Raw genomic sequence first — 25,653 nt, forward strand, 5'->3', positions numbered from 1 at the left:
AGAACCGGGGGAGCGTCTTGTTTTTGTCTTTCTTTTGGGTGGTGGATGCCTAACTCATAGCAGTTGGTTTTTAGTTTGTGCGTTAGTCGGTTTCTAGGTCAGGAGGTTTTCCTGGGCATTATCCTAGGTATGGTGGTTTCTGTGGGACTCAGTACCTCAAAGCTGTCACTAACAGGAATGTGAATTTACTTGTAAATGACTTGGTATCTTTATTCGATTTATTTTTATTTACATGAGTCATTTAAAACAAAGCAGGAGCAACAAAAATTCGGGGGGGGGGGGGAGACAGATGTTCCTGTGTTTCCCAGCGGCAGGTGATAAAAGAAAAACATCTATCTTTAAGGAGAAAATGCCTGGAAGAGGTGCTAGCCACCTTGGACATTCTAGCAATCACAAGTGGAGATCTGATATTTGGCCAGGGCCTATCGCTCAATCAAGCCTACCTGAGAAGGTTGCAGGGAGGATAACATGAGAGAATTAATGTTTGCCGAGGTCATTGCTCTGCACAGAACACAGAGTATAAATATAACATTTGGGTATGCTGAAAAGCAATTCTATTGTCCCAATACACAGAAAAATGTAGTTCAGGATATATGGCGTCTGGTTCTGCTCCTGTGATCTTGGATAGATATTCCAAGTTATCTGGTTGTGAATGGTAGTAAGTAATATGCATGTGAATTAAACATGACCCGTTTCAGGATCTGGTGCTTTGCACAACAGGAAATAAGGTGCTTCCAACACACAGCAGGCACCCACCCAAAGGGGAGCAGGTTAATGTATGTGTCTCTCTTTACATGTGCCTGAAAATACTTTTGTTCTACTCGGTTGCCAAATCAGAATTTGTGTCTCCATGTTCCATTTAAAGACAGCTCTATTTTGGCTAAGTTGAGGCCAGTCTTCACCAAGCAGGCATGCTTCCCGAGGTGTCCAGAGGCTTCATGTTTCTGTGTTTCATGTTCATATGTCTTGCCTTTTAGTTTTTTTAACAGAACAGTGTAATAAAATGCCTAGATTAAACCAGAACTGACCACTACACTTTAAAGTTTAATACAATAGAGCCCCAAGTTCAGATGAAACAACCTGTCTAAAGCATCTAGATCTGTGATTTGTAGTTTTGCATTTTCTATTCTCCCTTCGCCCCTTATATAATCCAATATGCTTACCCTGTTGTCTTGATTTCTTTTGCTTCATCCACCTTGGTACTTCTGTTTCCTAAAAAGATACTGTTCGTGGAATTGCATGATCCATGCTCTATCACTAGATGTATTCTCTTAGTCCATTTTTTCCATAAAATTTTAATTGTCCAAGTTTTTTTTGTTTGTTTGTTCAATCATGTCCAATTCTTGGAGACTGCCTGGACGAGTCCTTGCAGTTTTCTCAGCAAAGTTTTTCGGAAGTGGTTTGCCATTGCCTCCTTCCTAGGGCTGAGAGGGAGGGACTGGCCCAAGGTCATCCAGCTGGCTTCATGCCTAAGGTGGGACTAGAACTCAGTCTCCTGGTTTCTAGCCTTGATGCCTTAACCACTATACCAAACTGGCTCTCAGTGCCCAAATACTCATGCCCTAAATTCTGTTACCAAGCCTGTAAGACATCTTTTCTCTGTCTTCATTTCTTGTATTGTTCTCTTCTGGATCAAATTTTAGATTGTAGTCATCTTAGAGTATGATCAATCAGCACTTAACTCACCTTCATGGATGTTAATGGGGCTAGTACTTTGACGGGAAATCCCCAGAAAATACCAGGCAGCAGCAATGGCCAACGGCTTTTTGCATTGCTGACAAGAAAGATGCGTTTGTTTATTTATTAAAATTTATATGCTGCCTGAATCCCAGCAACTCTGAGCAGTTGTGCCCATGTAGTCACCAGACGCTGAAGTCAACTAGAGGAAAACAGCTGCGCACAACACAGTTGTGATTAACATAGCCTTGGTTTAGCAGTTAACTAAAAAACCCAACTTTGGTTGAATTTGCAAGACATCCTAGGCTAAAATGTGTTTAGTTTGTCACCGTTTTATGTAAATACAGTTTGAATGGTAGGGGCTTTTCAGAGTTTCAGGAAGGGAACTTTGGCACCTGAGCTGCAATTCTACTTCTGGTGGTGGGTAAAATTAAAGTTATGTGCACAGCTATGTTCTCACCCCCATATGCTCCAGGGTACCCTCTTGGTATCACATCTGAAGCTGTGCATAGCCCTAGTAGATGCCTTTGTGTGTGTGCTGGGAATGGTTACACAACGCCTTTACCCTTTAATCCTACTTGTTGCCTTTCAGTCCTTATTACGGTTAAGCAATTACTCATGTTGCAAACATATAATTTTAATTTAAACATATAAATTGAATTTGAAAATAAATAATGAAAGGAAAAAAAAATCTGGTTTCAGAGAAAGTACTTTTATTTTTCTATACAAGGACAGGATAGGCAAAAAAAGTTAAAAGGCCACTTACGAAAATAGTCCCGCTCGTCTTCTGAAATCTAAGAGAAGGGTTCATTCCTCTTCCTTTTCAGGCCCCTACCTTTGTCACTTAGCCGCCTATATGGAGTGCCAAAGGCCACAGCGTGGCTCCCTTTCTCCACAGTATTGGAGAAGACTGGATCTTTGCTGCTCTGCTGGGTCTACTGTATTAACAGAGTAGTGCCTCTTCTACCTGCAGAAGGCTTTCTGCTTAAGTTGTATGTAAACACTGTAGATTTTGCAGAGAAGGATCTAGCAGAAGTCAGCAATAGCTCTTGCTTTTAAATTGCAAAAGGGATCCCTAAGGAGCAGGAATCAAGACAGCCCAATTGGCAGGGGCTGGCTTACTATAAAAAAGAAGGTCTCATTAGAAATTGGAGATGCTATCACCATCTGTGGATTCTGACCAACAATTCCTAGACAAAGGGAAGACTTTGATCTCACAGTTGGCATCACAATCACCAGTGACGGAAACCTGGCACTAGAGTTCTGTTGTTCACCCTGGTCATCCTGGGAAATTCAGACTTCATGTTTCAAGGCCTTCATACATTAGCCATCAGAAATATAGATTCTCACGCAGTTCTGATCAGTCTTCCCCAGAAATGGCTCCCAGATTGTAGATGGAAACAAGGCCAGCTTGCCTTCCATCTTGGCACTGGGTATGGTCCCCACTGCCTTCTAAGAAGGTTAAGATGAGTATCCACTTGGAAATATCTCAGACTGTGACCACATGTTGAAGCCCACAATCCCAAGGCAATAATCTGTGTCAGTAAAGGCTCTTTGGGGGAAATGTTGTGGGCAGGAAGATGGTCACACTAGTTCATCCAGAAGGATTCCAATGCTCTGGTGAGGCTCTGGGGGACCTGCTATAGGTTTATTGCACATGGGACAGACACATCGAACTTCTAGCCACTTCACAAGGCACCTGCAGGAGAACATATGATATTGCCACTAATTAAAGCTAAGCATGTTTGAGCAGGCTGGTGTATGCTAAGATGGGAAACAGCCCAGGGACTCTGTCTGCATCGCTTTGAGCTCTATTATGGAAAAGAAGTAGGATACTGAAGTAAAAAGCAGGATTATTCCACCCTAAAAATATTGGTTCTAAATCAGGTATGCTGGATACCTGCAAAACATGGAAATGTCCTGAAATAGAAGATACACACAGGTGCATCCTGTACTGGAATTGTATTCCCTTAGAAGAACCATTTTTCTTCTTCCCTGATCAAGCTCACCCATCCTTTCCACTTTGGAGCTCAGTCCAAACGCCTCCCCCAAATTCAAGTGAACTCTCAAGACAAAATAGGCCTAGGCCTAGATGTTCTTGGCATTAGTGTTTGCTTCAGGCTCTTGGCTGTAGCATCCTGGCACAATTCCTGAGTGTGATGAATTAGCCCTGACAGGTTTTTATCCATTTAATTCAGGCCTGTGCTTAATCTCTTTTCCCATTTGCTGTCCCATGGCCCAAACATCTTAAAATACGAGAACCAGCCTCCCTCTTTATCATCCAGGATGCCCACCTCCTCTTCCCCACCAAAGACATGGAGTTATGTCTGAATGAAAAAGGCGGCTGCTTGCCAAGCCGAAAGGCACAAAGCAGCTTTCGGGGCCGTCCTTGGCAGCTACTCACTTTCTGTGGAAGGCATGTTGGCATGGCAACACTCCCAGCTCATCTTTCACTTTAAAGTCTTCCAGGCAGACGGCACAAGTCTGCTGCAGAGAAAGGGGGGGAGAAGAGAATGGGCAAACATCACAAAGCAGGAATCACGCATGCTCACCTGTTGTAGATCCCACAGCAAACTATGGCTGATCTATAGTTTTGTGGGCAGATCAATAGTTTTAGTGGGAAGCAGAGGGAAAAGCTTAGAATGGGAGGGTATCAGGAGGCAAAAGAAAGCCCCCCATTGTTCTGCTGAGTCACTTGCTTCTAATCACTATGCAGTGGATGTAGAACCACTTAGCTCACTGTTTCCTTCAATTTTCAAGGCTCCTTGACTATCAGAGCAGATCGGCATTTACCTAGGCCTTGTTCAATAGCATCGGTCTACAAATGTGTCTTCCACTATCCAGAAACGATGCAATCTAAAACACATTCTGAGAATGTGGGGTTGCATAGAACTGGGAGAACATCTGTTACGGCCAAAATAGCCCTAGAAAATTATTTTGTATCATATTTGATTATGGGTACATTTAGTTCAGCATTATCTACTCTGCAGAGCCTCATGTGGTGCGGAGTGGTAGGCGGCAGTATTGCAACTGAAACTCTCCCCATGACCCAAGTTCGATCCCAGTGGAAGCTGGATTCTCTGGCAGCCGGCTCAGGTCGACTCAGCCTTCCATCCTTCCGAGGTCGGTAAAATGAGTACCCAGCTTGCTGGGGAAGGTGGTGACTGGGGAAGGCAATGGCAAACCACCTCGCTCTATAGTCTGCCAAGAAAACGTTGCGAAAGCAGCGTCCCCCAAAGGGTCAGGCATGACTCGGTGCTTGCACAGGGGACCTTTCACCTTATTATCTACTCCAGCCTTCCCCAATTTAATGCCTTCTAGATTTATGGAGTCTGCATATTCCAGAACTTCCAATTAGCCTGGTCATGTTGGTTGGGTATTCTGGACATGGCAGTCCCACCATATATAAAGGCTATCAGCTTGGAGAAGGCTAGCAGGTTCCAGCACACAACTGTTCTTGAGAGTCTCTGGAAGAGGTCTTCCCCTATCATCTACCATCTCAAAGGCAGATTTGGGTGTACAGATCTAAAGTAATTTGCAGTAGATTGTCCAAGATTTCTGATTTCAACAATGGTAGCAATAATATGAATCTTGACCCTCTCTCCTAAGTTATCCTGCTTTTATGGGACATCAGAAGATAATTTCTGTTTGGAAAGACAGCAAGAGCCATTCAGCTTTGGAGTTCAGAAAAAAATTTCTGGGTTCAGAATTCTTTAAATCTGTGGCTGTGTTCACCTACTCTTGTCAGGTGAAGAAGTAGTAGCTGTATTTGCACAACATATTAAGCTTGATTAATTTTAACCCTGATTATGATTTTTGCAACCTAGTGAATTGTATTAGCTTATTGGCCAATGTATTGGGAAAGCCTGGAAAATAGCTTAATTCAATAACCAGATTAAACAGGCTGGGCAGATAACCTTTGTTTCTTGCAACAGACTCTCTTTGGTGGGGAGCGCAGATCTCTTGTAAAAGAATGAAACAGATTCTGTACGTATAGTCTGCCTGACCCTGAGCTCTCTGATCTTTAAACCAGAGATGCCAAGGTATGGCCTTCTTTGAATTCTACACTCAGCTACATTGTCAGATTGGATATTTTTCTCCTTTTTTCTGCTGTGGACTTCGCTTTGTTAGTTGGATCACCATAAAGAATTATAGAATCATATCGTTGGAAACAACTCTGGAGGTCTTCTAGTCCAATTCCCTGCCCAGAGCAGGAATTCTCAGACAATCCCTGACAAATGGCCACCTAACTATTGTTTTAAAACCAGGGTGACAGGTTCCTGGTTTTGAAACAATAGTTTCAATCATCCTCCCCAGCTTTGGGTCATCTGCAGATTTGCTAAGCATCCCTTCTATCTCCTAATCTCATTTATAAAGATATGGAAGAGTGTTGGGCCAAGACAGAATCCCAAGCTACCTCACGGCATACTTCTCTCCATGCAGACATATATTTGCATAACCACATCTATATATGTTTGAACTAGAAAGAAATGCCAGGATGTCTTGCTTTAATTATTGCTGAGAAATTCAGCTCTTTTGATTCATCAATGGATTTACTCACCCCATGTAAGTTTAGCTTTCTGGCATCACCTTTCAAAACCACCTGGAAGGAAGGAAGGAAGGAAGGCAGGCAGTAGATTAGGATCAGGGCACTGGTGCTGAATGACCAAGGCAACTATATTAATCCTGTTGAACATTGCAAAGACAAACAGCAGCAGCTGCTAAACAGCAAAAATGTTGGTTGATGCAGAAACCACAGCACAACACAGACAGACTTTCCGAGTTGGAGAGATCTGGCCCAGATAATGTAACTCTGCATTTATCTGCATTAGTAGAGCTTCTCTCTTCTCAAACTTTCTTGCCCTCCCACAAGCATAGCATATGATTTTGGCTCTTTCCTTGCATTATTTGGAATTTCTGATCTTCAAGTACCATTTTGCAGTATATCTGGTTGCAGAATAATTGCACCTCCCCCCCAAAAGATGCATGAGATTTCTTGTTCTAATCTAGCAAGACAATTCTAAAGTATTTAACAAATTCTGCACATTCAATATCAGTTTGGTAATTCCAGTTGTTGTAATCCCACCATGTCTGGAAGGCACCAGGTTGGGGGAGAGACTATGCTAAAGAGATCCTGACTGTGTAGCCTTAGTTTCTAAATGTAAACGTATCCTGGTGAAACTGAAGCCTTTTCTATAAAATGTAGTCTGCAAAAGCTTCAAATTGTCTTTAGTTTCCAACACATGATAGATTAGAGGGCAACTGAATGGCAGTGCTTAGTGCTTCAGGTTACTGTATTAGCACTGACCCAGAGTTACCATCAGGAGGTCTTAGAAACTTGGTTTATTCAAGCAGGGTTTCTTGATGTATTCCACCAGAGTTCATGTGTGCTTATGTGTCCTGCAAGGGACTGGCAGTATACTTTTGTACATATGCAACCCCATATCATCACCACTAATAAAATCAGGTTTATAGGCAAGATGGCTTTATGCCAGTGGGTATATAGCTGGCATAGTCTTGGGTGAGCCTAGGTGGACATGTTTCAGAAACTCCTTCATATGTTCAGTATTCCAGATACCAACTGCCTGAGGAAGATCAGAGTATTCAGATGTTTTTAAAGACAAGTTTGCAATGGTTTTTGTATCTCAAAACTATGAATAGGACTCTTAAGATGAGCCAAGAAGGTGGCATTTCGGCTCCTTCCTTCACCCACTTGTAAATAAAGCCTTTCCCTTGAAAGGAAAAGGAAAATGACTTAAATTGCTTATTTACCTCTTTGTATCCAAATCTTTCACTTTGTGCTTGATGCCGAAGTTTGCTGAAGAAGGAAAAGGAATATTTTTAATAAGCATCAATGCACATCTGCAGTTACCCTGATTATGAGGACAGTTCTTGATTTTTGAACTCTGTCCCTGTTAAATCACTAGTCTTTAAGATATTACAAAACCTTTTGTTGTTATCATGCTGTTAGAGATTGAAGCAATAGTTTCTCTGGAGCTTGCTCTAATTTAGGGGGGGTTTTGCCTTTGAAAAATCTGCTTTATATGCCTTAGGGAGGTACTAGCATTTTCAACTAGCCTGAACTTTTCCTAAGATTGGCAAAAAGTTTACATTCCAGTCGCTGGCAATTTTGCCATCTGTCATGGAAAAAGACTAAAATATATTTCTAGTCCCATCCTGCCTTCAATAGCTACCTGTCGCCTGATGGCAAATATTGCTGAATGTGTTACAGATTTCCTATAATAACAACATTAAGATCCATTGTGGGTTTAAACAGCCTATTAAACATTTGTATATTTTTAGAAAAGGAAACTGTGTTCATCAGTTTAGTAATACGCATTAGCAATCAGCATAGGAAAAAGGATCCCTGATTTATTTTGTCTTTTATTATTCCATATACATTTTACCTTATTTAAGCCCAATTCTCAGAGCAATTCACCACTAATAAAATCAGGTTTACAGGCAAATTATACAGGAGTCATTATGATGGATCTTATAAAATGCTGGAGAAAGTGTTTTCTGACTGTTACAAATATAATGGATAAATATACAGCAGAACGTGAAAGTTGTGAGATTCCTTTCTTCCTTCAAGGATAGATAGAAGTCTCTAACTTGGAGGGTGGGGGGAAACTAGGTATCAGATTCTCCCTCAAACTTCTCAGACAACTTCTGGGACAGACTCTGCATCAGAAAACTGGCTTAAAAGAATAAATAGCAGAGGTTTGGCAAGGGGAGAACCAGAAGGGGCTGTAGATCACAGGGGTCTTGAGTTTTTAGCATATTGTAAATGCACTTTATCATGACTGCAAAGTAGCAGACAATTTACACCAGGCCTGGTTCTAGTTCCACTGTGTTCTTTCCTGTGGTTTGTGGTGGGAAAGCAAACTAACAAAGCAAACCAGGAAGTGGCTGGAACAAAACAAACGTTTGTCTACTAATACTTGTACCATACTGGTCTGCCATTAGTAGCAAGCTGCAGAACCTCAGAAGTCGGTGTGCTCTGTCATTAAGGCTGCAGTATTTTTTGCATCAATTAATCTGGCTAATGAACCATGAAACATCATAGCTCTAACAAGAAGCCATGCACATCTATGTGTTGCCTATAACCTGTGAACCTCATTGCTCACGGTTTGTTGGGAGTGGATCAGCCTAGAAGTGCCATCAATGCCATCAAGCAAACCAACCAACCAACCAACCAACCTCCAAATGGAGACGAATTGGTACAAATGGCTACAGTAGTTCCTAAAGCCATTCAGCAAAAAAAAACAAGAAAACAAGGCAGCTGATGCTCACATCTTGATAGCTGATAGCATCTGCTGCATGAATTACCCCTGCCCTCCCAACAACTGCAAAGATGAGCCAGCAAGAATCTGGCTTTTCTTTAGTCTTATGCTGCAAGAGTCAGCTGTCACTGGGCAGTAAAGCTCCAAGTGTGTTAACAGTGAACCTGGCATGTCTCCTGGTGCTTGAAAGTTCTGGTCAAGGCATAGTTACATTGTGCCTGGGGGCAAATGTCCATTTGCTGCTGTGGAAGACAAGCCAACTGGTCTGAACTGCAGGAAGCAGAAAATTGACTCTGAATAATCATTCTGTTCGGTGTGGACAGAGATTTCTTTGTGCTCAAGCCACACTACTTCGGGACCAGGGGCAGGATAAGAAACAGACACTGTAGCTGTTGATATGACTGTTCTAGAAGACAAGAGGTTAATATACGAGGCTACAGGATTGTAGAAGAAAATAAAAGGAGAATGCAGACAGCTTTGCTTGATTAACTTTGGAAGGAAGAGCTCTTTTTGGAAGGCAAATGGTTCTGCAGATGAATAATCTGACGTTTCATCCCAAAATTAACCAATGAAATTTAAAGGAGGAGTAGGGTACTTTTTTGCGGTCAAAGCAAAATTGTCTCTTTAACTTGCTTTTTAGCCACAAATAGCATGTTTTAGCAGTATGCATGTTGGTGATATAGTTAAATCACCAGAGATATTTTTGAGGTAGAGATGGGGGGGGGGGTTGCCAGTGAACTTCAGTAGTATGATTTTGGGGAACTCCAAGTGTAGCCCCAAAGGGATGGGAGCTATATGTGGCCCGTGAAACCACGTTTGGGAAACATATGAGTCAGATCATTGGTTCACTTAGCTCATTACTTTGACAGTAGCTGCACCTTTCAGAGTCCTCCTTTCAGCCTGTATCTTCCCAACTATTCCTGGAGATACTGGGCATTAGACTTGGCACCTTTCGTATGCTTTTGTAAGGAGATGCTCTCAGCTACTGCCTTGTCTCATCTAAAACGTTAATCTGTCCATGAGGAAGGATGCAAGCAGTAATGGTTGGTTTTTAGAAAGAAGAGTTACAGGTGTACGTTTATATTCCTTAGCAAAATTCAGTAGTGGGAATGTCCACAATGCAAACATGTGGAATACCCATATCCTATGTTGTATGTGTGATCAGCAAATAAAGGAGGCAAACGACACAAAACAACTGCTGAGATAGGTGGGAGTTGCCATCCTTGGCCCTAGAAATGGCAGTTTTCCTACCTCCTGATGTGTTTTTCATGCAGGGAATTTCAGTCCTTTGAGACAGAAGAACAGGATGTGGCAACTGTGTTTGTTCCAGCAGATCTCGATGACATCATAGCTAGCAATGTAGAGTCTTCCCCTTGGATCTCTTCATCACTGATTGCTGGATAACACCTCCCCACCTCTTGCTTTTGTTTGTGTATCGTGGGTCTATTTGGCATACAGAACTTAGGGAAATCAGAATAAATGTGCATTGCCTGTTCAACTGCCTGCACAGATGTATCCTGCTATAATACAAATATATAAAGCTGCCTTACATCAGATCAGGAAGCTGTTCCATCTTGAGCAAGACTGTCTATTTTTGCTGGTATCACCTGATTTCTGAGACTTTGAATTGCAGCTGCCAATCTGGGACCTTCTGTATATCCAAATCATAATCCGTACTTCTCTGCAACAGCTTCCATCTGGAAGGTTTCCTGAGGAAAAAAGTGCCTCCACTTCCTACTTTAGTATAAAAGGCCAGCTGTTTTGAAGACCATATTGGGCTTTCAGCCATATGGATTATGATCAGAGAAAAATGAAGAATTTGGCAGTTCTTGACCATAGGAGCAAGAGTGCTGAAATCGAACTTTAAAAGTTGGAGCACGTGTGGTAGATAGCTACTTGGGCCCAAGTTTTGGACTCAGTTCTGCAGAATGGATTGTGTGGTTGGATTGCCACATCCACAATTGAGGAAACTGTAGTCCAGTTGCATTTGAAGGGTACCAGGTTGGAGACAGATGGTGTATTGATCCACTTTCAAGTCCTAAGATCTGAACTGAGCTAGCAAAGCAAGGTTGAAGAACATTCTGAGCCCCTGACTGAGCAACACAACATTTGAAAAGCTTGCAGTAAATGTTAAGGAAACTTCAGTCATGATTTATTAACCTAACAGCTCAGTGTTCACACTTCAAAACTAGGAGAGCTGGAGTTGGACCTTAAAACCCTGGGAAACTAATACTCATTGACTGGCTGGGAAAAATGCAAACCTGACCACATCTTTCCTATATCTTTCCATTTAATGTTCTGTGGTCCCAAAGCTCCAAAATGAGTTGGAAGACAGCAGCTCTGTGTCATTCATCAGGCTCTTTCTAGACATTCTGGCTGCAGATGACAGCAACGTTTAAAAATAAGCTTTCCATAAATAGATTAAGGAGCCAGGACATCTTCCATAGAGACAATAGATCTGTTCCAGCCTTCTGAATAAGACCCTCTTCCCCCAACTTCCTACCATTTCCTGCTATGGTTTTGAGCAAGCACTGGTCCTCTTAAATGTGCAGCTTCTTGCTGGTTGGCTATTATTCTCAGGATTGGCCCACAACTATAGCCTTGGAAAGGTTTGAGCGCTCAGCTCCAGAATCATGATGAAGTCCCATTCATCTGAGAAATGATGAAAATATTGGGGAATTTTTAAGTTAGGAAGCATGGGATTAGCTATAGAGGAGAAAAATAATGCAATTGTGTGCAGCTGATTTGGACCATGTTTCCTACAGTCCCTTGAGGCCTGATGGGAGTTGAAATCCGAAATGTGGATGGCACAGAGTTGCCTATCTCTTAGGGTTGCCTGGTTAAATCAGTGAGCAAAGAAAAGAAAGTAATTTTTCAGGCGTAGTATTTACAGCCAAAGAATGTGGCATTGGCCAGTAAGTCAACAGTAGATGCCATGATGCACAATATAGTTTCTGTGAATGCAATCTCAAAATTAGTAAGCCCGCATTGTCTTAACAACCCACTCGTACGGCCCCCAGAAGCAAGTGAGATGCTCAATTGGATGGGTGACTGCTCTGACCCAATAAGGCACTTTTAGTAGCTAGATTGTTTTGTGTTTTTTTTCCAGATAGTTTTTAAAAAAGCTGAAGTTTAAGATTTGTACCAAGTCTCCAGCCACTGTATTGTTTATGCCCATTGTGGGGGTTGGAGTTTAACAACGGTTTGGTTTGAGCGAACTAAATAGAAGCAGCGTCCTTTGTTTACACAGAAATGGCTTGTCAGCATGTAGCATGAGTTGCCCTGGAAATTTTATGAGCCAGACTTGTTTTAAGATGACAAAGGCTCCAAATTACATTCAGAATTTTCTACTTTGTATTTGCTTCAGGAACACTAAATCTAAGGGATCCTGCAGAACTGGGATACATTCCTTCTCTACCTAATCAATTAGCATAACTGACATAACAATGGGCAAAATTTTCTAGTGTTTCATTCTTATACCCACCAGTTGTTACATATTTCATGATGGACATGAGGCTTCAATCAAAGCCAACAGAGAAGATGGACAAAATCAAGAACAGCACAGTTGCTTACCTTGAATGGACAGGGCTGACTTCATGTCCTGGCCCCTCCTCAGTTCAATCCCAGCATGTGATTTGAATGCCAAAGAGACACACAAGCTTCCATGGGCAGTCCCTTTGCATGCAAAAATACCCAGGTTCCAATTGAAGCAAATATTTGTAGCTCAGGGTTGAACTGTGGAGTCCTTGGTGCTCTCTGAGCCTTGTTGTTTTCTTGCAGATGTTTCACTGCCAGACTAGGCCACATCTTCAGCAAGAAAACAACAAGGCTCAGAGAGCACCAAGGACTCCATACCCAGGTTCAGTTCTGGCCCTCGCATTTAAAAGAATTAAGCAGATTAGCAAGCAAAACAACTTTTACATGAGACTATGAAGAGCCTCTGCTTAGTAAATCATGATTAAAATAAGGAGTGGCTTATTATAGTATGATATATAAACCCAAGCCAATGTTTTATCATGGAAGAATCCACAGTAAGCTCCTAGGGACCTCTAATTGACCTTGGAATTTAGTTTGAAAACTGCTGCTCCCATTTGAAGAGGTTTAAAATTATTAAACGTATTGATTCTTCTTCAGTCTGCCCCCTAGTTAGGTTGAAAACAGCAAAAGGACACGAAACTGCAGCCAGTTACTCAGATGCATTTGTTGAGTTTCCTCTCTTTTGCCATCTCACTCAGAGTCCCTTTGGAAACTTGACTCACCTAATGAAGTAACAGCAGAAAATGAGGCTGAGCACAAAGATAAAGACACCTGTGCCGAAAATCACCATGTAGATGTTCAGTGGCAAGTCCTGGAAAGTGATGGGAGGCATGGTGCACGTTTTGTTGGTATAGATCAACCCCAGACCACAGAAGCATCCTAGAAGTGAGAAAACACAGGAAAGGAGGTAAAGGTTGTATTTGTACCTAATGCTGAATGAGGATCTATTTTAACCACAATTGGTTGAACATGTCAGGAATAAGCTAGGCTCAATCTTGCAGATAAGCAAAATACTCAGAGCTTGTACAACTAATTTTAGAATTGATTCTTCATTTCTTCTGCCAGTGCCCAGGAGAAATGTGTGGAGCAGAAGCTAACAAGAAGAAGCCATGATTAAAAGAAGCTAGGACTGCTAAATACTGGGTTTGGGGAGGATGGATTTCCTCATCATATTCAGCCAAAGACAAGCTACTGTACTTTATGGCATAGCTTATAGCATCATAGGTGAATCAGGCCATAGACTCAGCAGAATGAAAAATAAAAGGCAGAAAAGAGGAGAGACCTATTTCAAACTCTAGTAATTTTTCTCATTAATCCTAGCATATATTATTTTATTAGTATATATCATGATATTGCTTGGAACATAAATCTTACTAGATCTTTCATCCATAGGCTTTTCCTCAAATGATTTCAGATATCAAAACTTGCAGGTAAAAGGATGAAAATTATGTTGACAATAGGCCTGATATCCATGCATAGCATCCATATGTAGCTATTCTGGGAACTCAGTACTATTACAAGGTTCATTGACACCAAGTACAGGCAGATTAAGAGTAACCATTTAAATTTCCTACAATGCTTTAGAGCACTGTTGCTCCAGGGCATTGTGGGAAATTTAAAAAGGTGGTGACCAATACAGATTGGATGATAACCCTCTGCTGCCAAACATTATTGCCACCAAGTAAAGTTAGGAGGGGTGCCTCAGGCATAGGAGAGGGTCATATAGATAGCAACATGACAAGCCTTCTCTCAACAATGTCCAGAAAACCTGTCTGTGCTAATAAACTGAGAAACCAAGGAAAGAATTCTGTGCGAATTGGGGCAGCCATTGATTAGAAAACTGGAGAACTTCTAAAGCAGAGATGGGAAGCCTGTGGTCCTCCAGTTGTAGAACTGTACCTCCCAACATCCCCCACCACTGGTCATTTTTGCAGATGCTACTGGTAATAGAAATCCATCAACAAATGGAGGGGCCCAGGCTTAGAGTTACAATGTTAAGCAGCGAAAAATGTGCATTTCCTTTAATGTATTTAGCTAAAATATTCCTACCCTGCTCTGGGGCATTATGACATTTAAAGTGGTAGAGAAAAAGGTAGCAGGAAGAGACCACGAATATCAAGCAAAAGATTCCTTCCTCAAGGAGCTTAGTAGCAAAACAGAGGTATGCTGGTAGTTTACATACTCTAACCACAAAACCAGACTGCAAGTGGCTATGCCTTGAAGAGAACACCAGTATTGGAGGGCATCCATTGAAACAGTATTCTCCCAAACGGCAACTTAACCATGCCTCCTAAGGCAGAGGATGCACTTAAAGTGTCAGGAGATCTCACCTCCTCTTATAGCCAGTCTGGATATATTGGATTAAAGTCCCATCCTCACCAACAAAGATGTTAGGAGCATGCTGGCTGGAGACCATGGGAATTAGACTCCCAGGGAAGGGGCTAGAGAAGCCATGGAGTCCACCTCTGCCAGCCCAAAGTAGGAAATGATGAAAGCATGATCAAGTGAACTATTTAAAGAATCATTACACAAACAGAAACTCTGTTGATTTCACGCAAGGCACAGATCAGTTGGGGGCAGTAAGAGGAAGACTGGCTTAAAAGCCCTACAAACACAACTCAAAACATCAAAACAGGGTTAGTAGTAATGCAGAAACCATAAGCAAGGTATAAAAATGAAACGAGAAAGGAGATTCCATTCCAAAGCAGAGATAATTAAATGCTGGCCATTCAGCACCAAGCAACAGACTGAGTGGGGAAAAAGGTGATTTTCAGGATGAATGCACTGCCTTAATTATCTAAACACAGAAGCATATGTACACACAGCACTTGACCCTTGCTTTTCCCAAAGTGGGTGGAGGTGGCAGAAATAAGGTAGGAATTTTAAGAGCAAGCACAACATGTGCACCTCAAGAGGGGCTGAGCACAGGGATGCTCTGGGGAAGAGGGGTTCTCCTTTGACAGAGACCTCATTTTGTAGAAAAACAGTGAAGCTTCCTTGCCTTCTCCAAACACTTTCTCTGGATGAGCTTCCACATTCTTGCTTTCCTCTCAGTGCTGCTGGGGAGTAACCTTGGTAGCAAAAGCCAATATACAGGCTGAACAAATGAAAATAAAGGAGCAGCTTGCCTTCCCTCAGCCATTACAAAGGCCTGCCGGGATGATGATTCTCAAAAGGCCAAAAGTTAGAACCCGGTTTGACATCTCTCTGGCCCTAATCCTGCCCTGTGTTCCTCCAATGGTAGGTTTCCACAACCATTAGGTAGAACAAGTCTTGTGAAGTTGTCGCTGCCACCTATGGCAACTGCATTCCTGGAGTCCATTTTCACCCTCATTCAGTGTTTTCCAACTTTAAGATGTGTGGACTTCAACTCCCAGAATTCCCCAGCCAGCCATGCTGGCTGGGGAATTCTGGGAGTTGAAGTCCACACATCTTAAAGTTGCCAAGATTGAGGAACACTGCTCTAATTAAAAGGCATATTGGCTTCCATTTAGTGATTACTTCCAGGTCCCCATCTTGTGGGGGAAATTGAAATAAAAATAGCTTACAAAGGACATGATTTGCTCAAGCCCCTTGAAAGCTACTATGACTTTGGGTCAACTAGGAAGCCGTTTTTAAAACCTTCATGGAATAAAAAGTTTGACTTATCTTCTAGTGCTTCTTGACAGTTTCTCCTGCTCCAGACATTGTGTTTTAGCATGACTGGTCCATGTGCTATTGCTGCTTCTGAAGTTCTGGAAGGGTTGGAAATTTTGGAGGAATGAAGTCCTAAGGCAATAGCTTTCTATTTTAGAAGAAACAAATAACTTCTGGAAAATTTCTTGTTCCTGGTAAATAGTGTGTAATTAGTCTCCTATGATCCTAAACTGAGGTTAACACAACAAAAACATAGTTTGTGTAATGGACACCTCGGAAAATGCTTAGTAAAGGTTGGTTTGGTTGTAGTTAAAGATGCTGCAACCAGTCAATGAATCTAGGGATACATTTACTTTTTCACACTGACACATCTCATGTTGGATGACTTGGTTTATGAAATAAATGAAACAAGCACTAAATTTGGAGTCATGCGTCATTCAGATTGATAGATCTTGCCAACATATAAAAGCATGAAGCTCTGATATCATTCGATGGCACAGATAAGCAAAAATTCAGAAAATCAAAAAAGAAGCAAATACCGTTTTGAGAAATGTATGCATTGCTTCTCAAACTTGACTTTTTATTCTTCAACAAAAGGACAAGGAACAGCAATATGGTCACATTTTTTTGAAGGTGTTCTGTGCATAACATAATTTTCCAGGCCTTTCCCATTTCTTTGTTTTTATTCCATTGTCATGATTATTAATTTTGAGGTTACCTTATATCATTAATACTGTTGTATGTTCTCAGATGAGCTTACTACAATGAAATAGAATTTACTGCCTTTCAGAATAATCATGGTTGAGTAAGACTGACTAGTAAGTCTACTTCACATCAGTACCACTTCCTGTCTTCCCTGAGATTACCCCCACAATGACTCTGAGAAGGGGAAATTGCATTCAGAGAAAACACTTATGCCAGCTGGGATTATAGATCCCCAAAATCTAGGCCAACATGGTCAAAGGCCCAACATTTGTAGCAGGTACCTGACTGGGGGATGGCTGTTCTGAGGATGCATGATCTCCTAACTCAAGTTGGAGGATGGCTACAGAGGAATTATCACAGAACTGATAATATACCAATAAGCATGAAAGCCGGCTGGGTGACTTTAGGCCAGTCCCTCTCTTAGTCCAACTCACCTCACAGGGCTGTTGTTGTGAGGAAAATAGGAGGAGGAAGGAGTATTAGGTATGTTCCCCACATTGAGCTATTTATAAAAATAATAAATGGGGTAAAAAAAATCTAAAAAAGAAGTAGATCTGTCTCAGTGCAACTGCTTTGACTTGTTGTTTTGAACTTACACTTGTCCTCTAAGATGAATATTCGGATAAATCTTAGGAAACTGCACAGTGGGGGGAAAATCACTGCTTCTTTAATAGGCTACTTCAGTGAAAGCTGATTAAGGACATTATTCAGGAGGAGGCACAGATTGGTTCAAGTGTTGCGCTATGCTCCGGAGTAGACCCTGAAAAACAGCTTGGCACAGAATTCAAACCCATTGCCCCCTGTTAAAGACAATTTTTCCAACTGCTGCCGATTTTGGAAGATATACAGGCTAAAAACAGTTATATTCCATTAAGACCGACGTTACTGACATGACTAAGAATGCTTCTACTTGCTCACATGTCAAACCAGAAGGGGGAAAGGTGTCTTTTGAAGAAGTCAATCTTATCACAAGGATGCAGGTTTAGCAGGTTGGTTTCCCCTGCCATCATTTCTGGCATGTTCTACAAAACCACATTTCTCCCCTTTCTGGGCCTGTTCCACTCTAGTACTGCTCCTAAGGAGACGGCAAGATGAAACTTGCTCTTCTTCCTTTTGTTCACTTGTTATGCAGTCAAGGATGGTAGGTGATTAACTGTAAATAGTAAAATAGAGGAGCCCAATTGAGTAGATGGTTCGTCACATGCTTCTTGCTGCATCATTACATCATATCATTGACCTATCTCGCTCACTCCTGCCTGCACAAACAGCAGTGATCCACCAAGCAGGATTCTTTCCCAGTAGGAACGAGAAAAACATTCCAAATGCCGTCTGTGCCCCAATCAAAACATGTAACTTTCAGGTGTCTTTGCCCATGCATGCAGTGAAATGGAGCTGCTTGGTTCCAGGCAAGGGAGGGAGCTGGGAAAAAACCAAGGACGTTGGCAGCCAAGGAGGCAGAAGAGGGAGGATAGGCAACAGGAAGATTGGGGGTGGGTGGACAGGCCAGTGGGGAATGGTGTCCCAGGAGCTGTTGAGAAAGCAGTGGTACTTTCAGAGAAGGAACAGAACTATTTCTCTATCTAGCTGGGTATGGTTGGCCCTGACTGGCTGGTTTACAAACCTCTGACTGAGGTTTCTTCCACCACCTGCTCCCTAAGACTGTCCATTGAGGATTGCACAGATGGAAACTTGGCTGTTCGGCACACAAGGAAGGTGCCCAGAAGCAGGTTGCCTCATCAGTTGAGCATCAAGGTACAGGAAGGAGTTTTCTTCTTTCCCAGCTTGAACACAGTTTGACTACATTATTTAATAGCAATAGAAAGTTTATCTTGTGAAATTCAGGGTAAGAGCACTGAAATTAAGGTCAGCCTCCTCTAAAGGAAAATGAGAGAAATGCAGAGCTTTCCCCTTCTGTATTCCCAGAAAATTTAAGATATAGCCTCAACTCCCCACCCCACCTTAAAGGCAAGTTATTTGGGAGAAAGTGGACTTTCTTTTAGGTTAATGCAGTATTGAGAGTAATGATGTTTTTCTTTTGTTTTGGATTCTAATGTTTGTCTGATTGCTTTAGCATACTGTAGTCCAATGTTTCTCAACCTTGGCAACTTGAATAGAGGTGGACTTCAACTCCCAGAATTTCCCAGCCAGCATACGGGCTGGGGAATTCTGGGAGTTGAAGTCCACCTGTCTTCAAGTTGCCAAGGTTGAGAAACACTGCTGTAGTCTGTCCTCCATTGCTTATCACCTTAAAGAAAAGTTGGTAACCAAATTGCATTACACTTCTGGTACAAACTGTAGAGGCAAAGTTGCCCTTAAGTTGATCTTGACTCCTAGTGACTTCATAGAGGCATCTGCACACATTGATCTCACCAAGAGACTAGAAATTGATATTGGCATAGTGACAGGAGCATGATTCACACATTTTTCTGAGTCAGAAAACAGGGGCTGGGCTTGCACACAACACAATCAAAATCAACATGCCACAGTATGGCTTACAGCAAAGCATGAATGTAGCCAACATGTAACTCAGCTTTCCTGTGTTAACTCTTCTTTCCCACGCTCTCCTTCCCTTCTGGAATGAAACTGGTAAGTTCAGGATTAATGGGAGCAATCTTAGGTAGTTGCTTCTGCCCAACAGGACAGCCAAAAAAAAAAAAAAATCAGAATTAATAGTTATTTGCAGTGCCTCTTCTAAGCATTCACACCCAGAGAAATATCAACAGACTAAATCATCCAGACAGTAATTTCATGTAACCTCCAGACTTGAACACAGCTCAAGCTTAGCTGATCCCAAACTAATACCAGTTGTAAACTTTTAAAGCAAATGTTTCCTTACACCAGCCCTCAGCCAAGAACTTTGATTATGATTGATCAGCTTGCCTCCCTCCAGATCCTTTGGACTCAGAAAAGTTGTGGTCCCAAATTTATAGAGGGCGGGGTTGCTTAGCTGGTTTTTATCCTAAAAGTGAAAAGGATTTTCCAAATCCTTATGTGGTTAAAAGGATACAGTTCATGTAAAAGATTAAACTAATTTTAGGCATGAGTGATCTCAATAAGAGGAAGGAAGTTGGTTTAAGGGGACATAAAGCAAGGCAGATTATGGAATTTGGGCATTCCATAATAACCATAGGATGCCAATTATGGAGTTGTGTGAGGGGAACCTGGGCAGAATAAGAAGTCCCATTATCTCCTGATGGAAAAGTGACATGAGAAACTTCAAAGAGACCAAGTGTCCATAAGTAAGAGGTGGGATGTGCTTCCATAATATTTCTCCCCTCCCCACTTTCAATGACTAATTTCACACATTCAGTTAAGCCATTATTTAATTCCATAGTTTGCTGAATAAATTACATTTGCTAAGCTTGTATAAGACACTAAACCATAAACCATACTTTGCAAAGCACAATGGCTGATTTGCACTATTAATACACTGGTTGCATGGTCTAGATTTGGACTTGGCATTCCACCATCAAGGTTATTTCATGAGAAGTCTGCTTTTCTCTCCCTAACCAGAGGAATAGGACATTTTAGGAAAGTCATCTCTCAAAGGTGGAATCACCAAGCTGCAATACCAGGAATGAAGCACATGCTTATATCTTAAAAAAAAAAAAAAGCCTGAAAAAAGATGGACATTGATACAGAAGGTTTGCCCATGGATGGACAGGTGATGCATTTTGATTTCCCAAAGGCAAACCAGTGTGACTTCTTGAGAAAAACCCTATGAATGGAGAAGCCCGTTCCTCAATGGATCAGGACAGCAGCTTGAGTGAGGCCCCATGCGGTTAATGGTTTATATCTGAATGTTCCAATCTTCTAGCAAGTGGACCAAGCCTCATCTGACTATATTGCGGGAGGGAGGGGTTACTTCCAAGCAGAGGTGCCTAGTACTGTGTTACAAAATAAGCTTTGGTCCTCCACATATATACTTGTCAATGTCAACCTGTGCCTAACAGTGAAAACAGCCCCAGTTTGTTTATTTCTAAAATCAGAGGCTTGCTCTGAGAAAGAGAAATGCAAAATGAAGACGTGGGCAAGCTGTAGCAGATGGATGTCCTATGACCTGGTTGTAGTAATTCCTTATCCTGGCATTTTGGAAGGCGCATTATACCAGCCTGACCCAATACTAACCTTTTCAACTGCAGCAGCTCTTAGACCCCCCACTGATCCTTTTGATCTAGAGAAGCCAGGATCTAGCCTGGAAACCTTCTGCTGTTTTATCACTGGGCTCCATCTCATTTCTTAAAAGCCCATTTGTTCCCCAGTCTTTCAGATTTACAGTCTCCAGACCTGGGCTCTCAATTATTCATAGCTCTTTAGATGCTGCCAAAGTGTTTCATCCAGGACTTCACTTCTAAGAGCCTAACCAGATGTGGGAAGGATAATCCATAATACGATGCCCAACTTTTTTTCCCTTTAAAGTAACCATTGAGAGTGTTGATTTGATTACATGAACTGTATCCTTTTAACCACATAAGGATTTGGAAGATCCTTTTCACTTTTAGGATAAAAACCAGCTAAGCAACCCCTGCCAATCCCAAGAAAGACAGTGTGTGTGTTTAAAAACTTTTCTCCTTGTCCATTCTCTTGATCTCTGAAAGTCATAAGTAGCCTTTTCTGGATTAAAAAAAAAGTAGGCATAATAGAAGCACCTTATTCTCTCACTTCCAGTGGTGCTGATACCAGCTTTGGAGTGTGTGTGAATCTGGCTTGGCTCACTCATGGTGTTAAGTCATGGTTTATTGTTGAATGAATCAATCAGACACTACATTGAAACAAAATACATTACTGGTGATGTGTGAACCCAATCTGTGCTCATGAGTGTGTCTGCAGCTGGGCTTCTACATTTTCCTCCTAGTGTTTTTCCTGCAGGTGCAAGGTCTGCTCTTTTTTTTTTTGGATCAACCAAATGTCTATACCTTGGTTGCGACAGGAATCAACAGACTGGCTTGTCACCTGAGCCTGATGTCGTGGGCTGAGAGAGAGGGACTGGCCCAGAGTCACGCAGCTGGCTTTCATGCCTAAGGCGGGACTAGAACTCACAGTCTCCTGCCTTCTAGTATGGAGCTTTACCACTAGACCAAACTGGCTCTCCAAGCTGGGCTTCCACATCACTCTGAGTTAATACTTTGACATTAAGTCCAGTCATGTCCGACTCTAGGGGGCGGTGCTCATCTCCGTTTCAAAGCCGAAGAGCTGGCGTTCGTCCGTAGACACTTCCGTGGTCATGTGGCCAGCATGACAGTCACAGAACGCTGTTACCTGCCCGCCGAAGCGGTACCTATTAATCTACTCACATTGGCATGTTTTCGAACTGCTAGGTTGGCAGGAGCTGGGACTAGCAACGGGAGCTCACCCCGTCACGCGGATTCGAACCACCGACCTTCCGATCGGCAGCTCAGCAGCTCAGCGGTTTAACCCGCAGCGCCACCACATCCCTAACAAGTTAATACTAGTCTCACACTAAGCAACATTCTCTTCATCCCTCACCTTGTAGTTGGGGACAAAGAAACCTGCCAGTTTTGCTCATTTCCCACTGAAGTGTCTAAAACTGCCGGTTCCTTCAGTCCCGTTCACAAAGCATGATAGTGTGTTTGCATCGCCCAAAGACCAGATTCTCACCCCTCTGCGGTGCCAAGTGGAATAGATGACAGTTGTTTTCAGCATGGCAGGGACCAGGATGTACCTGCCTGACATACAGCTGTTAAAGGTGAGAAGCCTGAGAGATAGAAATCGAAACATGCTCTGCAAGATCAGAGAGTTCGGGGCGTCTCTCTGACTTTTCAAAAGTAGGCATCCAAGTGCTCTGCCTGGAATGGCCAAACCTTTCTGTTTCTTTCCATCCTGTTTATGAAGAAATTTGCCTCATTTGATAAGCTTCTACTATTTCTTTTCCTTAAAATATATATATATATATATATATGTGAATTTATCACTCATCTTTATCCTCTTGTCTGCAATAAGGGGGAATAAAAAAGCCTGCTTACCAACAGGGTTGTTGAAATATTCAAGTCAATCTTTGAAACATTCAGTTTCAAAGAATGATGCAAATGTCGAGCTATTATAAGCGGCGGGGGGGGGGGGGGGGGAGGAAACCAGAAGGGTTTTCAGCTGGACCACAGCCACCGTTGGAAGAATATAAGAAGTCCCCTGATTAATGCAAGGAACAGAGGTCCTGCTGAGAAAAAAAAAATGGAGTTGACTTAGCTAGCGGACTCGCAAACCTAACTGTCTTATATGGACGCCACTGAAGGGATGCTAAAACATACTTTGTTTACTGCATCTTGTTCGCAGGCAGGGCTGACAGTGGGGAGACGGGACTTTTGTCCCAGGAACAGGTTTGTTCTGGTTCCATCCAGGAGGCTGCAGGTGGTGGAGGAGGCTGCCGTGAAGCAAAGCTAAGCAGAGGGGGTTAATTGAGTCCCCGACTTTGACTCCTTAGTGTTGGTGTGGATACTCAGAATAAACCCATCTCTCCTCCCTGTGTTTCCCTTCCCTGCCGTTGTCTTTGAAGCACATGGCCCTGAGACTGTGGGCTAGTTAAATTTCATGTAAGTCAAAGAAGGAGGTGAAGGAAGGAGGGGGGGGGAAAGAGGAAATGAAGAAGGAAGCCAGACAACAAAAGCTGCTTGAAATAATTCATCCCGGGCAGAGCCTTGCCCTTTTAATTAACCATTTATAAAAGCAGTCACCATCTGCTAGGCTTGTGAATGAAGCCAACCTCCGCCTTGCCGCAAAACAGGATTTTAAGCAACTTCCCCAAGCTCCGCTCTGCAAGGTAAGAGAGTTTTGGGCTTCTCCTTTGTGCCTTCAGCCAAGATGAACTCACTCCTCTCCTCATTTGTGGGGGGTGGGGTGGGGTGGGGGGACATCCCAAAGCCAAATACAATGGGGTGAAAAAGTTTGAGCAGAAGGAAACCTGCCAGCCAAACAGTCATCCTGGGAGTACAAACATCCACAAAATGGGATCAGCTCAGCAATGTTTTAGAGGTAAGTACAGATAGTAGGCAGTAAGTGCCGGGGCAACATTCACAAGATTGGCTTCGCTGTTTTTACTGTCTGATTGCCATCTTGAGAGTGTGGCTATTGGATCTGTTCAAAGTGCTTGGCTTTGCTGCCTTGTTTGACAGGGTAAAGAGTTTTGCGCCTAGATCTCTGCAAGAAAATCCAGCTTTATTGTTTTTGTCAAGAGAAATTGAAGAAAAAATAATAGGGAGAATCAGAGCAGGCATGTGCAACCTGGTGTCCACCTTTTGTTTCTGTTTTTAGTTCCGTTAAGTATTTGGCCAGGCTGGCTGTGGCTGATGGAAGTCATAGGCCCAAACTGGCAGCACTAGACACTATTCAACAGGGAACACTGTGAACCCAGTGGAACTAATGATCTGACAACCTTTCCTTACACTTGCCCAACAGAACCCAGATATTGGATTAACCCAGAGTCTGCACATGTGCTGAATCCTAAATCAGCCAAAGGGACTGGGTTTGCACAAGCTGCTAACAGCTAACAACAAACCAAGATGAACACTTACCAGATCACCCGGCCCAAGATCTGCAAGCGGTGCAAACCTGGCTAGCAGGTTTTTGACCTGGCTGCGTGTACAGCCCTCGCCGTCGTAACCCAGAAAGGCCGCTATCCCACTTCTCCCGCAGGATTGACTTCAGAGGGCATAACCGCAGGGTCGACTGGTTCCCCCGCAAACCGATGTTTAGGAGGGAAGGGAACACATCTCCCCTCCGATTTAGAGGGAGGGGACCCCGATGCTGCGGGCCTAGCCGGAGGACCCACAACAAAGGCGTTCAGCCCCGTCTCTTCTGCGGCGAATGGGCCCACTTCAGCCTAGCTGCTCGGGACGGGGCTGGGAAACCTCAAGGCGGTGCTGTTTCGTTACGCGGAGACAAAGAACAGCGACCGATCCACTTCTGGAAGGGGCGGACTCATCTCTCCCCCTCCACCCGCCGCAGCCTCCCTTCCTTTTGATCTCCTAAATACAACGGCGAGAGGGGGGAGGATTCCACCCCCCCGCCCCAGGACAAGCATCGGTGCCCACAAGTGGGTCTGGCCGCCCCGTCCGCACGGAAGACGAGAAGGCTGATTTCACGGGGACCTGAGAGAGTGGCGGTCTTGCCGTTCCCCATCGCGGTCGTCGGTCAGGCGGACTCACCGTTACACCACTGGAAGGGGTGCATCAGAGGCCCCAGAGCAGCCGCTCGCGGAACGAAGGGCACAACAATCACCCGAAATGCGCGGCCCCCCAGTGGCAACTTCGCTTTACAAGGCTCTCGCCCCGCGTCCTCCACCCAGCCTTGGAGCGGGACGCCGCATTCCAATTCCGGGGAATCTTCCCTCCTCGCCGCGGATCCTCCGAAGGGAAGTCTTCCAGTTCGGCCGCGGGAGGCTGTTCCGAACGCCCGGGACCGAGGCGACCCAACCCGGAGCGCCCTACCCGAGCCCCAGCTTCTTTCTCGGGCTGCGTTCAACACACGGCTTCGGAAACCGACCCTCCGCCTGGTCAACCCCGCCCCCCCGAGCCAGCCAGCCAGCCAGTCGGGGCCCTCGACGAACGGAGCCGATTAGCATCTTTCCTTTTGAAGTGGGCCAGGAGTGGGTCGGGATTGGCTGGCTTGGAACGTGGCTCCAGCCTATAGCGTTCCGGACCAAAAGAGGAAGAACGAAGAATGAAAAAAAAAGAAAGAAAGAAAAGAAAAGAAAATAGAGAAAGAAAGAGATTGACCAATCGTTGCTGCGCTTAGAGTCGTTCGCGGCGCAGGTAGCCTGTTGGCGGGGCGGAAGGCAGGGCTTGGCCAATGGAGGTGCAGA

The 25,653-nt window shown here is 43.3% G+C and overlaps 1 protein-coding gene across 1 annotated transcript; it reads right to left on the bottom strand.

Moving 5' to 3' along the window:
- Positions 1-2,373: 2,373 nt before the first annotated feature.
- RNF122 (ring finger protein 122) lies at positions 2,374-25,242 on the bottom strand. Its single transcript, XM_063311146.1, has 6 exons — positions 24,998-25,242; positions 13,220-13,376; positions 7,450-7,495; positions 6,239-6,280; positions 4,082-4,164; positions 2,374-3,376 (listed from the first exon to the last, which is right to left on the bottom strand). The coding sequence occupies exons 1-6, from the start codon at positions 25,020-25,022 to the stop codon at positions 3,262-3,264; spliced, it is 468 nt and encodes a 155-aa protein (XP_063167216.1). The 5' UTR covers positions 25,023-25,242; the 3' UTR covers positions 2,374-3,261.
- Between the last annotated feature and the right edge of the window lie 411 nt (positions 25,243-25,653).

The sequence above is a fragment of the Candoia aspera genome, chromosome 9, assembly GCF_035149785.1.
Source record: "Candoia aspera isolate rCanAsp1 chromosome 9, rCanAsp1.hap2, whole genome shotgun sequence".
In the NCBI taxonomy this organism is placed as follows: domain Eukaryota; kingdom Metazoa; phylum Chordata; class Lepidosauria; order Squamata; family Boidae; genus Candoia; species Candoia aspera.